Source organism: Episyrphus balteatus, chromosome 1 (assembly GCF_945859705.1).
Source record: "Episyrphus balteatus chromosome 1, idEpiBalt1.1, whole genome shotgun sequence".
In the NCBI taxonomy this organism is placed as follows: Eukaryota; Metazoa; Arthropoda; class Insecta; order Diptera; family Syrphidae; genus Episyrphus; species Episyrphus balteatus.
The window spans coordinates 115,932,981-115,947,939 of NC_079134.1; the positions used below are offsets into that span (position 1 = coordinate 115,932,981).

The following is a 14,959-nucleotide window of genomic DNA, read 5'->3' on the forward strand; positions in this document are numbered from 1 at the left end:
GTGAAGTGAAGTGAAATTAAAAATGCCGCCCAAGACTAGTGGTAAAGCAGCAAAGAAGGCCGGAAAGGCACAAAAAAATATCACCAAGACCGATAAGAAGAAGAAGCGCAAGAGGAAGGAAAGCTACGCAATCTACATTTACAAAGTACTCAAGCAAGTACATCCCGACACTGGTATTTCATCGAAAGCCATGAGCATCATGAACAGTTTTGTAAATGATATCTTCGAAAGGATTGCCGCTGAAGCTTCGCGTTTAGCTCACTACAATAAACGCTCAACAATCACAAGTCGGGAGATCCAAACTGCCGTGCGATTGTTGTTGCCTGGTGAACTTGCCAAGCACGCTGTTAGTGAAGGAACTAAGGCAGTTACCAAATACACAAGCTCGAAGTAATTTATTTACTGAATTTCTTCAATAAATGGCCCTTTTCAGGGCCGCAAAAATATCAAAAAGAGATACCAACCAAATTCACAAAAAAAATCTATGATTTCTATTAGGGAATTTATGTATATTGAAAAAAAAAAAATTAAATCATTCTATTCTCGCATTGATTTTGTTTGAGAAAATTATGTAGCGTCGATATGTTTTTTTTTTTTGAGAAAACTAAGTATCGTCGACATATTTTTTTTAATTTTTTTTTTCTTTTGAGAAAACTATGCAGCGTCGTCGGTCGTCGCCATGTTTTTTTCTCGAGAAAACTATCGAGCATCGACATTTTTTTTTAGAATATTGTAGCATCGATATAATTGTATTGACATAAATTTGTAATAAAATTGAAAATCATCACATTCTTCGCATTTAATTTCTAAAATTGTTTGCAGTTTGAATAAAAATCATAGACTCCATACAAAAAAAAAAACCTAAACTAAAACTGTTTTGTTTGGATTTGAAGGAAAAACCTACTTCTTTTCTTTGTTTTTTTTCAATTTGTAGCAATTGAAGTTTGAATCTCTTTGAAAAAAAATTTGTAGTCCTGAAAAGGACTGTGGTTTTGTATATTAATTTCAAATTTATATTGAAATTACTTCTTAGCCTTCTTGGCAGCAACCGCCTTTTTGGGTTTAGCTGCAGATGCTGTCGCTGATTTTGCTTTTGGTACTTTTGGCTTGGGAGCAGCGGCCTTTGCTTTAGTTGGTTTAGCTTTGACTGCGGTAGTTTTCTTAGCACTTTTTACCTTTGGCTTTTCTACCTTCTTTTTATCGGCAGTCTTTTTTGTAGTGGCAGCAGCTTTCTTCACTTTCTTCTCACCAGCAGCCTTCTTCAATTTTTTGTCACCAGCTGCAGCGGCTTTTGGTTTAGCAGCAGATTTTTTCTTCTCGGCGGACTTTGCTTTTGGTTCCTTGCTTGCTAATGCAGACAATTTGAAAGAACCAGCAGCACCCTTTCCTTTTGTTTGCACTAATTTACCACTAATCACAGCACTTTTCAAGTATTTTTTGATAAATGGAGCAAGTTTTTGAACGTCCACCTTGTAAGTAGCTGCGATGTATTTTTTGATAGCCAACAACGAAGAGCCACCACGTTCCTTCAATGTCTTGATGGCGGCATCAACCATTTGCTGAGTAGGAGGATGAGTTGGAGTTGATTTTGGTTTCTTTGAACCACTGGCAGCAGCCTTCTTGGGTTTTTTTTCTGCAACAACGGCAGGAGATGCAGCGACAGTATCGGACATTTTGATTTTTTTATTAAAATATAACTTTCAATATAATAAAACACTTTTAAGAATTCACTTTTTTTTTGGTAATCTTCAAGCGAAATATCAACTCATAGACTTGAATTGATGAGAATCAACGAGAACGAAGGTATACAAAATTTTCATTTATTTGAACGCTTTTACACTGTTGCATCCTTAGGTTAGTCTGAAAAATTAAAGATTTTTCATATTTTTAGCTAGAATTTTACAAAAAAACTAATAAACTATATTCATACAATATAATAGTTTATTATTTAAATATTTTTTCCAAAAAATAACTTCCAGTTATGGCACAAACTACATTTGAAGTCAATGATTGATGTTTTTTTTTCAATACTTACGTTTAAGAACGCTTATAATTTAACAACAAAATATATTTTCTTATCAAAATTAACTTTTTTATATTGTTAATAGTTCAACTAACTAAATTGTTGCAAAATTTGAGCAAAAAACAATAACATTTCTTTTAAAATCAATTAAAACTATTTGAGTAATGAAACGCGTCTTTCACTTTCTCTAGGCGGTGGCATTTTGTTACAAAATTAGTTTTTCATTTATACAATGACAAAATAAACAAAATATATCATTAAAAATTACTTAATAAATAAATAATCACATAAATATCAATTTTACATCAAAATAACAATATTTTTTGTTATTTTTGTACTTGTAAATGCAACCATTCGATCGCACCGTATAGGTAGTGTATGAAACATACAAAATTCACCCTGCATACACTCGCTCCAAGAATAATAAAAATTATAATAAAAATATATTAAAAAACATCAAAAATATCAAAAATATTAAATATTTATGTGTCAAATAATGACATTTTGTGTTTTATGTTTATATACAACGTATAAAATACATAATTTTTGTTTAGTCAAACATTCCATTCCAGGTACAGCTGTATGCATGAAAAAAAAAACTCTGCAAGAATCATAACATTTTGTCGATGTAATCAATGGACCTAATAAACAAATTTTATAGCGTAAAAATAATATAATTAAGTAAAAAAAATAATTAAATTTCATGTTTCAGGCATATATACATCAATTCCAACGCATATAATTTGTTTATTTAAACATTCCATCTAAGGTTTTGTTCAAGAAAAAAAAAAGCAAACCTACTATGCAGCTTCTTTTGCAAGAATTATGAAATTCAACAGAAAGGAACGTGTATCCAATGGAAAAATAAACTTAAATAATGTACCTACAAGCTGCCTAGATACATATTTCTTAAATTCTTAGAAAAATGTAAAAAAATAAAGCATATCTACTAAATATTTTGCCTAAAAAGTATTTATCCCCTGCTAGAGGCGTAGATTGAGAAAAAAAAAAATTAAAAACCTAGCTATATTTATTCTAACTAATTTTCAATATGCAATTATTGAATGAAATTGGTTTGTATCTCTTTGAAATTATTTGTGGTCCTGAAAAGGACCGTTTTTTAATATAACGTGTAAAAATCTTAAGCACGTTCACCACGGATACGTCTGGCCAATTGAATGTCCTTTGGCATAATGGTTACACGCTTGGCATGAATAGCGCACAAGTTGGTATCTTCAAAAAGACCAACTAAGTATGCTTCACTTGCTTCTTGAAGCGCCATAACAGCTGAGCTCTGGAAACGCAAATCAGTTTTGAAATCTTGTGCGATTTCACGAACTAAACGTTGGAAAGGCAATTTGCGGATCAACAATTCAGTACTCTTCTGATAACGACGGATTTCACGAAGAGCCACAGTTCCGGGACGATAACGATGTGGTTTCTTTACACCTCCGGTGGCTGGAGCACTTTTACGAGCTGCTTTAGTAGCCAGCTGCTTCCTTGGAGCCTTTCCACCAGTCGATTTACGAGCAGTTTGCTTTGTACGAGCCATTTTTCACAATTTTATTTTTATTCACACTTGAACTAGACACAATCACTAAATAACTCTGAAAAATTTTAAAAATCTTGTTTATCAATACGAGCCTAAATTTGTCTCCGTTCAGTTGTTTTTTTTCATTCTCAAAAGAATTTCCAATTGGAGAGGCAAGAAAAAATAGCATAAATAATGTGGCAGTTGTAGCGCAAAACACAGTTCAACAGTGACTTTTGTGCGGTGAATATCAAATTATCTTAAAGAAAAATGACTGGTCGTGGTAAAGGAGGAAAAGGTTTGGGCAAAGGTGGCGCTAAACGTCATCGTAAAGTGTTGCGTGATAATATCCAAGGTATTACCAAACCAGCAATTCGTCGATTGGCTCGTCGTGGTGGTGTAAAACGTATTTCTGGTCTGATTTACGAAGAAACCCGTGGTGTTCTAAAAGTGTTCCTGGAAAATGTTATCCGTGATGCTGTTACTTACACTGAACACGCCAAGCGTAAGACCGTCACCGCCATGGATGTAGTTTACGCTTTGAAGAGACAAGGGCGTACTCTTTATGGTTTCGGAGGTTAATTTCCTCTCGTTTAAAAACAAACAATCGGTCCTTTTCAGGACCACAATAAAATCTTAAATTGATATACACTTAAATTTTACTGTTTTAAAATTCATACGTATTGATCGTCTGAAATAAAAAAAAATTTGATTGAAACGAACAAGAAAATAAAATTTTTTTCAAATATTTGAATCTACATATATATTTGTATATGTATGTGGAAATCTGAAAAAAAAAAAATATATGAAGACAGAAAATAAAATGAAGAAAAAGAAAATGGCTACCTGTGGTAAATTAAATTATTTTTTTTACCTAGCTTTGACGCGCCTGAAATAATAAAGTAATTGATAAATTCTTAGAAAAGAAAAATAATTAAAATATTATTGCTTTTCAAACGAACACATCGATTATTACAAGTCAAACAAAACCAAATCCATATTTTTTACCTTTTTATGAATCTTTTACCTAGGTATATTTTTGTAAGTATCTTAAATGCGCTATTTTTTTATTTTTCAATCAAATTAAGCTATTTTGTATGTGTTCGAGCGTTTTTTTCTATTAAAAACAAACAAACAACAACAACAACAACATTTTAAATTAATAAAGGTTCGTAATGAAAAAATCGATGTATCTCTCGTAGAAATGGTTTGTCGTCCTGAAAAGGACGGTTTTTTTTGTGTTTCTTGTTTTTGCAGCACAATAGGTACCAAATTTAGGCACTCTTTTCGGTTTTCTTTGGCAACAAAACAGCTTGGATATTGGGAAGAACACCACCTTGAGCAATTGTTACACCAGAAAGCAATTTGTTCAATTCCTCGTCATTACGGATGGCCAATTGCAAATGGCGGGGGATGATTCTTGTCTTCTTGTTGTCACGAGCAGCATTTCCCGCCAATTCCAAAACTTCAGCCGCCAAATATTCCATAACAGCTGCCAAATACACTGGGGCACCAGCTCCGACGCGCTCAGCATAGTTACCCTTGCGGAGCAAACGATGGATACGACCAACAGGGAATTGAAGCCCAGCACGGTTTGAGCGGGACTTTGCCTTTCCCTTCACTTTTCCACCTTTACCACGACCAGACATATTAAAACTTTTTATTTAGATTAAACAATTTAAGAGAAAAAGACTTGTTCACTTCAGCACTGCACACTGTATTCTGACCGAATCACAAATGCTCACTTTTATTTATACAAATCTTGCAGCTGCTCACACATCGAAAAAGCGGTGTGTAAAATTGACAACTGCTCGTACAAACAGGGAACATTAACTGGGGGAAATGTACGGTGAGCTCACAGTTCTCGTTCAATCGTCATAGTGTTCAGTTACTACAACAGTGAAGTGAAGTGAAATTAAAAATGCCGCCCAAGACTAGTGGTAAAGCAGCAAAGAAGGCCGGAAAGGCACAAAAAAATATCACCAAGACCGATAAGAAGAAGAAGCGCAAGAGGAAGGAAAGCTACGCAATCTACATTTACAAAGTACTCAAGCAAGTACATCCCGACACTGGTATTTCATCGAAAGCCATGAGCATCATGAACAGTTTTGTAAATGATATCTTCGAAAGGATTGCCGCTGAAGCTTCGCGTTTAGCTCACTACAATAAACGCTCAACAATCACAAGTCGGGAGATCCAAACTGCCGTGCGATTGTTGTTGCCTGGTGAACTTGCCAAGCACGCTGTTAGTGAAGGAACTAAGGCAGTTACCAAATACACAAGCTCGAAGTAATTTATTTACTGAATTTCTTCAATAAATGGCCCTTTTCAGGGCCGCAAAAATATCAAAAAGAGATACCAACCAAATTCACAAAAAAAATCTATGATTTCTATTAGGGAATTTATGTATATTGAAAAAAAAAAAATTAAATCATTCTATTCTCGCATTGATTTTGTTTGAGAAAATTATGTAGCGTCGATATGTTTTTTTTTTTTGAGAAAACTAAGTATCGTCGACATATTTTTTTTAATTTTTTTTTTCTTTTGAGAAAACTATGCAGCGTCGTCGGTCGTCGCCATGTTTTTTTCTCGAGAAAACTATCGAGCATCGACATTTTTTTTTAGAATATTGTAGCATCGATATAATTGTATTGACATAAATTTGTAATAAAATTGAAAATCATCACATTCTTCGCATTTAATTTCTAAAATTGTTTGCAGTTTGAATAAAAATCATAGACTCCATACAAAAAAAAAAACCTAAACTAAAACTGTTCTGTTTGGATTTGAAGGAAAAACCTACTTCTTTTCTTTGTTTTTTTTCAATTTGTAGCAATTGAAGTTTGAATCTCTTTGAAAAAAAATTTGTAGTCCTGAAAAGGACTGTGGTTTTGTATATTAATTTCAAATTTATATTGAAATTACTTCTTAGCCTTCTTGGCAGCAACCGCCTTTTTGGGTTTAGCTGCAGATGCTGTCGCTGATTTTGCTTTTGGTACTTTTGGCTTGGGAGCAGCGGCCTTTGCTTTAGTTGGTTTAGCTTTGACTGCGGTAGTTTTCTTAGCACTTTTTACCTTTGGCTTTTCTACCTTCTTTTTATCGGCAGTCTTTTTTGTAGTGGCAGCAGCTTTCTTCACTTTCTTCTCACCAGCAGCCTTCTTCAATTTTTTGTCACCAGCTGCAGCGGCTTTTGGTTTAGCAGCAGATTTTTTCTTCTCGGCGGACTTTGCTTTTGGTTCCTTGCTTGCTAATGCAGACAATTTGAAAGAACCAGCAGCACCCTTTCCTTTTGTTTGCACTAATTTACCACTAATCACAGCACTTTTCAAGTATTTTTTGATAAATGGAGCAAGTTTTTGAACGTCCACCTTGTAAGTAGCTGCGATGTATTTTTTGATAGCCAACAACGAAGAGCCACCACGTTCCTTCAATGTCTTGATGGCGGCATCAACCATTTGCTGAGTAGGAGGATGAGTTGGAGTTGATTTTGGTTTCTTTGAACCACTGGCAGCAGCCTTCTTGGGTTTTTTTTCTGCAACAACGGCAGGAGATGCAGCGACAGTATCGGACATTTTGATTTTTTTATTAAAATATAACTTTCAATATAATAAAACACTTTTAAGAATTCACTTTTTTTTTGGTAATCTTCAAGCGAAATATCAACTCATAGACTTGAATTGATGAGAATCAACGAGAACGAAGGTATACAAAATTTTCATTTATTTGAACGCTTTTACACTGTTGCATCCTTAGGTTAGTCTGAAAAATTAAAGATTTTTCATATTTTTAGCTAGAATTTTACAAAAAAACTAATAAACTATATTCATACAATATAATAGTTTATTATTTAAATATTTTTTCCAAAAAATAACTTCCAGTTATGGCACAAACTACATTTGAAGTCAATGATTGATGTTTTTTTTTCAATACTTACGTTTAAGAACGCTTATAATTTAACAACAAAATATATTTTCTTATCAAAATTAACTTTTTTATATTGTTAATAGTTCAACTAACTAAATTGTTGCAAAATTTGAGCAAAAAACAATAACATTTCTTTTAAAATCAATTAAAACTATTTGAGTAATGAAACGCGTCTTTCACTTTCTCTAGGCGGTGGCATTTTGTTACAAAATTAGTTTTTCATTTATACAATGACAAAATAAACAAAATATATCATTAAAAATTACTTAATAAATAAATAATCACATAAATATCAATTTTACATCTAGATTAGATTAAGGTTTGTTTTTATTTTGCTAAAGTTTTATATATACAATTGTCTTAAAACTAGGCTTATAATTAACTATTACTAGATTGTTGGCTCAGAAGGGGCCTAACTTATTTCTACTGGCTAAAAGGATGGTTTTATAAAATATAAATACATATTTTTGTCGACTTAATCTAATACATGAAAATTTAAATTGAAAAATAAATGTCTTGTTAAATAAAATAGAAAATTAATTATAACTCAGGGTTTTTATCCCCTGTCGTGTCCGCTGTCCGCTCTTTCGTAGAAAGGTCTTCCTTCGTTGAATAGTACATCCTGGAATCTGGCATCGATTATCGCTCTTGGGTGTAGGTACCTTTGGCTGGTGAGAATTTCGTCCTGTAGCAGTTGTTGTACTTCCGGGTTTGGATGTCCTTCGAGGTTCCTCAAAATTCGGCTGGATAGTTCCATCATATGCTGGTCGATTGGGATGATGTCAGCTGCCTCGTACAGCTTCTTATTTGGCCAGTACTTCCTCGTTAGGGGGTTCCGATATAGTCCAGTGCAAACTCTGAGTATTTTCCTCTCGAAGAGTTTGATCTTCTTCATGGCTGATGGTGAAATTGTGAACCAGACCGGGCAGGCATAGGTGATGACGGGCCTGATGAGCTGCTTGTAGAGGAGTAGTTTTGTCTTCTTGGAGAGTCCATACTGCTTCCTTAGTAGAGGATGTATAAGGTGAAACGAAAAACTGGCGCGTTTCAATATAGCTGCAGCGTGTTTGTTAAACTTCATCCGGTTGGTGAAGTTTACTCCCAGGTATTTGGCTCTGTCCTTTGTTGTAACTACCGTGTTGTCAGGAAATCCTATGGTGATGTTCCGGCTCCTTTCGGCGATCCTTCTTCGGGCCCTCGTCCTTGTCTGTGGTGGTCTGAAACAAATTAGCTCCGTCTTGCTGGCGTTGATCTTCAATCCCCATTTGAGGTAGTAGTTCCAGAGATTGTAGATGTGCTCCTGCACTCTACGGGCTGCTATCTCCGGTGATAAAGATGTTGAGTATGTGATGGAGTCATCTGCGTACAGTTTGGTCCTCGTGCCTGGCGGGTTTTCGGGTTGATCTGCTGTAAAAATATTGAAGAGAAAAGGGCCTAATCTTGACCCTTGCGGAACTCCGGCCTTAATGGGTCGTAGTCCTGACTTGTCGCTGGAAACCTGTACAAAGAAGAGACGATTAGTTAGAAAATTTTGGATGATTTTTACCAGATATCCTGGGAAGCCAAATTCCATTAGCTTAAAGATGAGTCCTTTGATCCAGACGCTGTCAAATGCCTTCTCGATGTCTATCAGGCATGCTACGGTGGTTTCCTTTTTGTTCAATCCCACGGTGATGTTGCTGTGAAGTCCAAGAAGAGGATGAATTGTCGAGTGCTTGCCCATGAATCCATACTGGAAGTTTGGTATTATATTTCTTTCTAAGCAGAAACTTTTTACCTTTCTCAGTAGTAGACTCTCAAGTACTTTGCTAACACAGCAAAGTAGTGAGATGGGCCTGTATCCTTCCACGGTGTTCCTGTCGGTCTTCTTTGGTACTGGAACAATCCTTGCTGTTTTCCATGCTGCCGGAAAATAGCCGTTGTTTAGGCAGTTGTTGAAGATGACTGTCAGCAGGAAGAGGGCGATGTTCGGCAACTTTTTCAAGACAAAGTTGGAAATGCCGTCTGGTCCTGTTGACTTCTTTGAATTTCCTGTGATGATGGTCTCACGGATGTCTTCGGTGTTGGTGAAAACGTCGTTGTTGATGGGGTTGTGGGCAGGATTTTCCTCGCTGAATGTTGTTATTGATGTCTGGTGTCCTTCAATCACTCTTGCTTCTACTTCCATCATGAATTCCGGGAGATGAACTGGTGGATTGTCCGTGAAATTTCCCTCGAAGTGGTTTGCAAACGCTTCGGCTTTTTCTGCTGGGGTGTGTGCTGTTGTTTGTCCATGGCTGATAGAATCTGGGAGTTGTCGTCTTCTTCCTACGATGGCGTTTATCTTCTTAAAGCAGTCTGGTCCAGGTTTGATATCTTGGAGTCTTCTTTGTAGCTGGGAGTCCTGGAAATGTTTAACCGCCCGGTCAAACATAACTTGGGTGCATTTTAGTTCCGAATAGGTCCTTCTGTATTCGTCATTCTCCGTGTTGTAGGTCCGATGTAGTATCCGCTGTAGCTTTTTTCTTAGCCTCTGCCTGTGGTTGTTGATGGCGATGATATTCTCTGGCAGGTTCGAGAATCTATCCCTTGATGTCTTCTGGGTCTTCTGGTTGTCCAAGGCGATGTTGACTGCAGTCTCCAATCCGTGGATCGCTCCGTCAATTTCCGTGTTTGTTAGGTTGGCGATGTTGGTCACTTCAGGAAGTCTTGCCTCGGTGTCATCGCGGAATTGTCTCCAGTTGACTTGATCATACCTGATGTGAAACTCCGGATCAGGTTGAGTGGTCAATATCCTCTGTCTGAGTCGAATATCAAGCTCCACAGCAAGATGATCCGAATCCGATGGATGTGTCACACAGCGGTAGTTCTCGAACTGTGAGAGAATGTTGATGAAGCTCGTTGATGCTAAGAAAAAGTCCAGCGTTGATGGTGTCCTCGGGAAGGTGGGTGTTGGTTGCGATACGATGGCCAAAGAATGTCGGTGTGGATTGTTGTCCAGCCAGTCCACGATGGTTTCTCCTTGCGGTGAGCTGATGCTGTCCTGCCATCTGGGGTGTCTGGCGTTGAAGTCTCCTCCAATGATGCAATGGGTGTGCTGGTCTGCGATGTCCATTAGTCTTCTAAGATCCTCCTCGATGTTTCCTTTAGAAGATGCGCATTTCATGTAAATTGACATCAGAATCAGGGTTTCTGATTCCGATGTCTTGATGATGACGCAGGTAGCTTCTGTGGCGTTGAGTCCGTTGATTTTCATCTGTTCCCCTTGGAACAGCTTCCTCATTAGTATGGCGGTTCCTCTTCCTCCGTTGCTGGTTTTGTCCTCTCTGAAGATTTGGTATCCCTCTGGTTGATATTTGTTCCTCGTCTGTAAATTAGTTTCCTGTAAGAAAAGAATATCGGGTTTCTTTGACTTTAAAAACAAGTTTAAAGAAACCCGTCTGGTTATGGAGTAAATAGAGTTTACATTGTAGGTTAGTATTTTAAGGGTTTTTAAATACATAATTGGCAGATAAGACGGCCAATTATTAATGTTTTTGCCTTATCGTCAAGGCTTGCATAATTGCTTGGGACTATTTGCTTGGCCTTTTGCACTAGAGTGAAAAGGTCAGCTCCAAATAGTCTTTCAGCATCTGCAAAGACGTCTCCTTTGTCCTGGGTCTTCGTTGCTGGTTTTGGTGCTGGGGCAGGTTGTTTCTTCGTTGTTGTTGCTGCTGGTGCCTGTTGAGTTGTTTCCTGGGGCTTGGCGGTCTTCGTGGGTTGGCGTCTTTGTGTTGCACGGGCTGCAACGGTGGCAAAGCTCAGTCCTTGTTGGATGGATTCCACTGTCGTCTTCTTCACAGCTTTGGCTTGTTCCACCTTCTTCTCGGCGGCTTTCCTCCTTTCCTCCATTTTCCGTTTTAGGCTGGGGCATCCTTTCCAGCTAGCGGGGTGTCCGGTTTTCTGGCAGTTTACGCAGTAAACGTTGTCATCCTTCGTGTTGTTCTTCGTCCTTGGGCACTCTCCTGGCAAATGCTGGTCCTTGCATTTGACGCATCTGTATCGCATGCCGCAGTTGCTGGCGACATGTCCAAAAGCCTGGCAGTTCTTGCACTGGGTGATGGTGGTAGTCCTGAATTTTTCCCAGTGGATTTTTTGGTTCAGGAGCAGTGTTTTCTTGAAGACTGCTGGGATGTCGCAGTCCTTCTCCAATTCAACAACAAAGTTGTTGTACTCCTTGTCCTTCCTTCCTTTTTGTGGGCTCACGTTGATCGCGTTAATTCCTTCGTGCTTGAGTTCTTCGATTATGTCCTTTACCTCGAATGTGCTATGGACTCCTTTTAGCATCATGAGGACTTTTTTGTCTTCCTTCGGGGTATAGGTGTTGAATTCTGTCTTCCTTTCCTTTAAGTACTCCGTGATTTTCCTGTGGTTGTCCTTGGTCTTCGTTAGGATGACTGTCTTGCCGTTGTTGTAATTCGTGGCCTTGTATGCTACACCCAGTCCTCTTAAATGTCGGTTGAGCTCTGCGACATTCAATTTAAAACAGACAATGGGTGGCATAAGCTTTTACATCAAAATAACAATATTTTTTGTTATTTTTGTACTTGTAAATGCAACCATTCGATCGCACCGTATAGGTAGTGTATGAAACATACAAAATTCACCCTGCATACACTCGCTCCAAGAATAATAAAAATTATAATAAAAATATATTAAAAAACATCAAAAATATCAAAAATATTAAATATTTATGTGTCAAATAATGACATTTTGTGTTTTATGTTTATATACAACGTATAAAATACATAATTTTTGTTTAGTCAAACATTCCATTCCAGGTACAGCTGTATGCATGAAAAAAAAAACTCTGCAAGAATCATAACATTTTGTCGATGTAATCAATGGACCTAATAAACAAATTTTATAGCGTAAAAATAATATAATTAAGTAAAAAAAATAATTAAATTTCATGTTTCAGGCATATATACATCAATTCCAACGCATATAATTTGTTTATTTAAACATTCCATCTAAGGTTTTGTTCAAGAAAAAAAAAAGCAAACCTACTATGCAGCTTCTTTTGCAAGAATTATGAAATTCAACAGAAAGGAACGTGTATCCAATGGAAAAATAAACTTAAATAATGTACCTACAAGCTGCCTAGATACATATTTCTTAAATTCTTAGAAAAATGTAAAAAAATAAAGCATATCTACTAAATATTTTGCCTAAAAAGTATTTATCCCCTGCTAGAGGCGTAGATTGAGAAAAAAAAAAATTAAAAACCTAGCTATATTTATTCTAACTAATTTTCAATATGCAATTATTGAATGAAATTGGTTTGTATCTCTTTGAAATTATTTGTGGTCCTGAAAAGGACCGTTTTTTAATATAACGTGTAAAAATCTTAAGCACGTTCACCACGGATACGTCTGGCCAATTGAATGTCCTTTGGCATAATGGTTACACGCTTGGCATGAATAGCGCACAAGTTGGTATCTTCAAAAAGACCAACTAAGTATGCTTCACTTGCTTCTTGAAGCGCCATAACAGCTGAGCTCTGGAAACGCAAATCAGTTTTGAAATCTTGTGCGATTTCACGAACTAAACGTTGGAAAGGCAATTTGCGGATCAACAATTCAGTACTCTTCTGATAACGACGGATTTCACGAAGAGCCACAGTTCCGGGACGATAACGATGTGGTTTCTTTACACCTCCGGTGGCTGGAGCACTTTTACGAGCTGCTTTAGTAGCCAGCTGCTTCCTTGGAGCCTTTCCACCAGTCGATTTACGAGCAGTTTGCTTTGTACGAGCCATTTTTCACAATTTTATTTTTATTCACACTTGAACTAGACACAATCACTAAATAACTCTGAAAAATTTTAAAAATCTTGTTTATCAATACGAGCCTAAATTTGTCTCCGTTCAGTTGTTTTTTTTCATTCTCAAAAGAATTTCCAATTGGAGAGGCAAGAAAAAATAGCATAAATAATGTGGCAGTTGTAGCGCAAAACACAGTTCAACAGTGACTTTTGTGCGGTGAATATCAAATTATCTTAAAGAAAAATGACTGGTCGTGGTAAAGGAGGAAAAGGTTTGGGCAAAGGTGGCGCTAAACGTCATCGTAAAGTGTTGCGTGATAATATCCAAGGTATTACCAAACCAGCAATTCGTCGATTGGCTCGTCGTGGTGGTGTAAAACGTATTTCTGGTCTGATTTACGAAGAAACCCGTGGTGTTCTAAAAGTGTTCCTGGAAAATGTTATCCGTGATGCTGTTACTTACACTGAACACGCCAAGCGTAAGACCGTCACCGCCATGGATGTAGTTTACGCTTTGAAGAGACAAGGGCGTACTCTTTATGGTTTCGGAGGTTAATTTCCTCTCGTTTAAAAACAAACAATCGGTCCTTTTCAGGACCACAATAAAATCTTAAATTGATATACACTTAAATTTTACTGTTTTAAAATTCATACGTATTGATCGTCTGAAATAAAAAAAAATTTGATTGAAACGAACAAGAAAATAAAATTTTTTTCAAATATTTGAATCTACATATATATTTGTATATGTATGTGGAAATCTGAAAAAAAAAAAATATATGAAGACAGAAAATAAAATGAAGAAAAAGAAAATGGCTACCTGTGGTAAATTAAATTATTTTTTTTACCTAGCTTTGACGCGCCTGAAATAATAAAGTAATTGATAAATTCTTAGAAAAGAAAAATAATTAAAATATTATTGCTTTTCAAACGAACACATCGATTATTACAAGTCAAACAAAACCAAATCCATATTTTTTACCTTTTTATGAATCTTTTACCTAGGTATATTTTTGTAAGTATCTTAAATGCGCTATTTTTTTATTTTTCAATCAAATTAAGCTATTTTGTATGTGTTCGAGCGTTTTTTTCTATTAAAAACAAACAAACAACAACAACAACAACATTTTAAATTAATAAAGGTTCGTAATGAAAAAATCGATGTATCTCTCGTAGAAATGGTTTGTCGTCCTGAAAAGGACGGTTTTTTTTGTGTTTCTTGTTTTTGCAGCACAATAGGTACCAAATTTAGGCACTCTTTTCGGTTTTCTTTGGCAACAAAACAGCTTGGATATTGGGAAGAACACCACCTTGAGCAATTGTTACACCAGAAAGCAATTTGTTCAATTCCTCGTCATTACGGATGGCCAATTGCAAATGGCGGGGGATGATTCTTGTCTTCTTGTTGTCACGAGCAGCATTTCCCGCCAATTCCAAAACTTCAGCCGCCAAATATTCCATAACAGCTGCCAAATACACTGGGGCACCAGCTCCGACGCGCTCAGCATAGTTACCCTTGCGGAGCAAACGATGGATACGACCAACAGGGAATTGAAGCCCAGCACGGTTTGAGCGGGACTTTGCCTTTCCCTTCACTTTTCCACCTTTACCACGACCAGACATATTAAAACTTTTTATTTAGATTAAACAATTTAAGAGAAAAAGACTTGTTCACTTCAGCACTGCACACTGTATTC

The 14,959-nt window shown here is 36.6% G+C and overlaps 6 protein-coding genes across 6 annotated transcripts; 2 read left to right on the top strand and 4 right to left on the bottom strand.

The window, feature by feature from the left end:
- Positions 1-22: 22 nt before the first annotated feature.
- On the top strand, positions 23-394 carry LOC129905482 (histone H2B). The gene has a single exon (XM_055980948.1). The coding sequence runs from the start codon at positions 23-25 to the stop codon at positions 392-394; it is 372 nt and encodes a 123-aa protein (XP_055836923.1).
- A 596-nt stretch (positions 395-990) lies between these two features.
- Positions 991-1,699, bottom strand: LOC129905478 (histone H1-like). The gene has a single exon (XM_055980944.1). It carries the CDS (start codon positions 1,671-1,673, stop codon positions 1,023-1,025), a length of 651 nt encoding a protein of 216 aa, XP_055836919.1. The 5' UTR covers positions 1,674-1,699; the 3' UTR covers positions 991-1,022.
- Positions 1,700-3,824: 2,125 nt separating this feature from the next.
- LOC129910135 (uncharacterized) lies at positions 3,825-13,851 on the top strand. Its single transcript, XM_055987409.1, has 3 exons — positions 3,825-4,131; positions 5,465-5,843; positions 13,503-13,851. The coding sequence occupies exons 1-3, from the start codon at positions 3,825-3,827 to the stop codon at positions 13,816-13,818; spliced, it is 1,002 nt and encodes a 333-aa protein (XP_055843384.1). The 3' UTR covers positions 13,819-13,851.
- LOC129905491 (histone H1-like) lies at positions 6,444-7,152 on the bottom strand. Its single transcript, XM_055980959.1, has one exon. It carries the CDS (start codon positions 7,124-7,126, stop codon positions 6,476-6,478), a length of 651 nt encoding a protein of 216 aa, XP_055836934.1. The 5' UTR covers positions 7,127-7,152; the 3' UTR covers positions 6,444-6,475.
- Positions 12,847-13,266, bottom strand: LOC129905501 (histone H3). Its single transcript, XM_055980971.1, has one exon. It carries the CDS (start codon positions 13,255-13,257, stop codon positions 12,847-12,849), a length of 411 nt encoding a protein of 136 aa, XP_055836946.1. The 5' UTR covers positions 13,258-13,266.
- A 615-nt stretch (positions 13,852-14,466) lies between the features above and the next one.
- On the bottom strand, positions 14,467-14,891 carry LOC129905496 (histone H2A). The gene has a single exon (XM_055980965.1). The coding sequence runs from the start codon at positions 14,883-14,885 to the stop codon at positions 14,511-14,513; it is 375 nt and encodes a 124-aa protein (XP_055836940.1). The 5' UTR covers positions 14,886-14,891; the 3' UTR covers positions 14,467-14,510.
- Between the last annotated feature and the right edge of the window lie 68 nt (positions 14,892-14,959).

Coding starts and splice junctions, on each gene's coding strand:
- LOC129905482 (XM_055980948.1), top strand. CDS start 23: ATGCCGCCCAAGACTAGTGGTAAAGCAGCAAAGAAGGCCGGAAAGGCA.
- LOC129905478 (XM_055980944.1), bottom strand. CDS start 1,673: ATGTCCGATACTGTCGCTGCATCTCCTGCCGTTGTTGCAGAAAAAAAA.
- LOC129910135 (XM_055987409.1), top strand. CDS start 3,825: ATGACTGGTCGTGGTAAAGGAGGAAAAGGTTTGGGCAAAGGTGGCGCT. Junction 4,132..5,464: donor TACTCTTTATGGTTTCGGAG/GTTAATTTCCTC, acceptor AGTGAAGTGAAG/TGAAATTAAAAATGCCGCCC. Junction 5,844..13,502: donor ACCAAATACACAAGCTCGAA/GTAATTTATTTA, acceptor ATTATCTTAAAG/AAAAATGACTGGTCGTGGTA.
- LOC129905491 (XM_055980959.1), bottom strand. CDS start 7,126: ATGTCCGATACTGTCGCTGCATCTCCTGCCGTTGTTGCAGAAAAAAAA.
- LOC129905501 (XM_055980971.1), bottom strand. CDS start 13,257: ATGGCTCGTACAAAGCAAACTGCTCGTAAATCGACTGGTGGAAAGGCT.
- LOC129905496 (XM_055980965.1), bottom strand. CDS start 14,885: ATGTCTGGTCGTGGTAAAGGTGGAAAAGTGAAGGGAAAGGCAAAGTCC.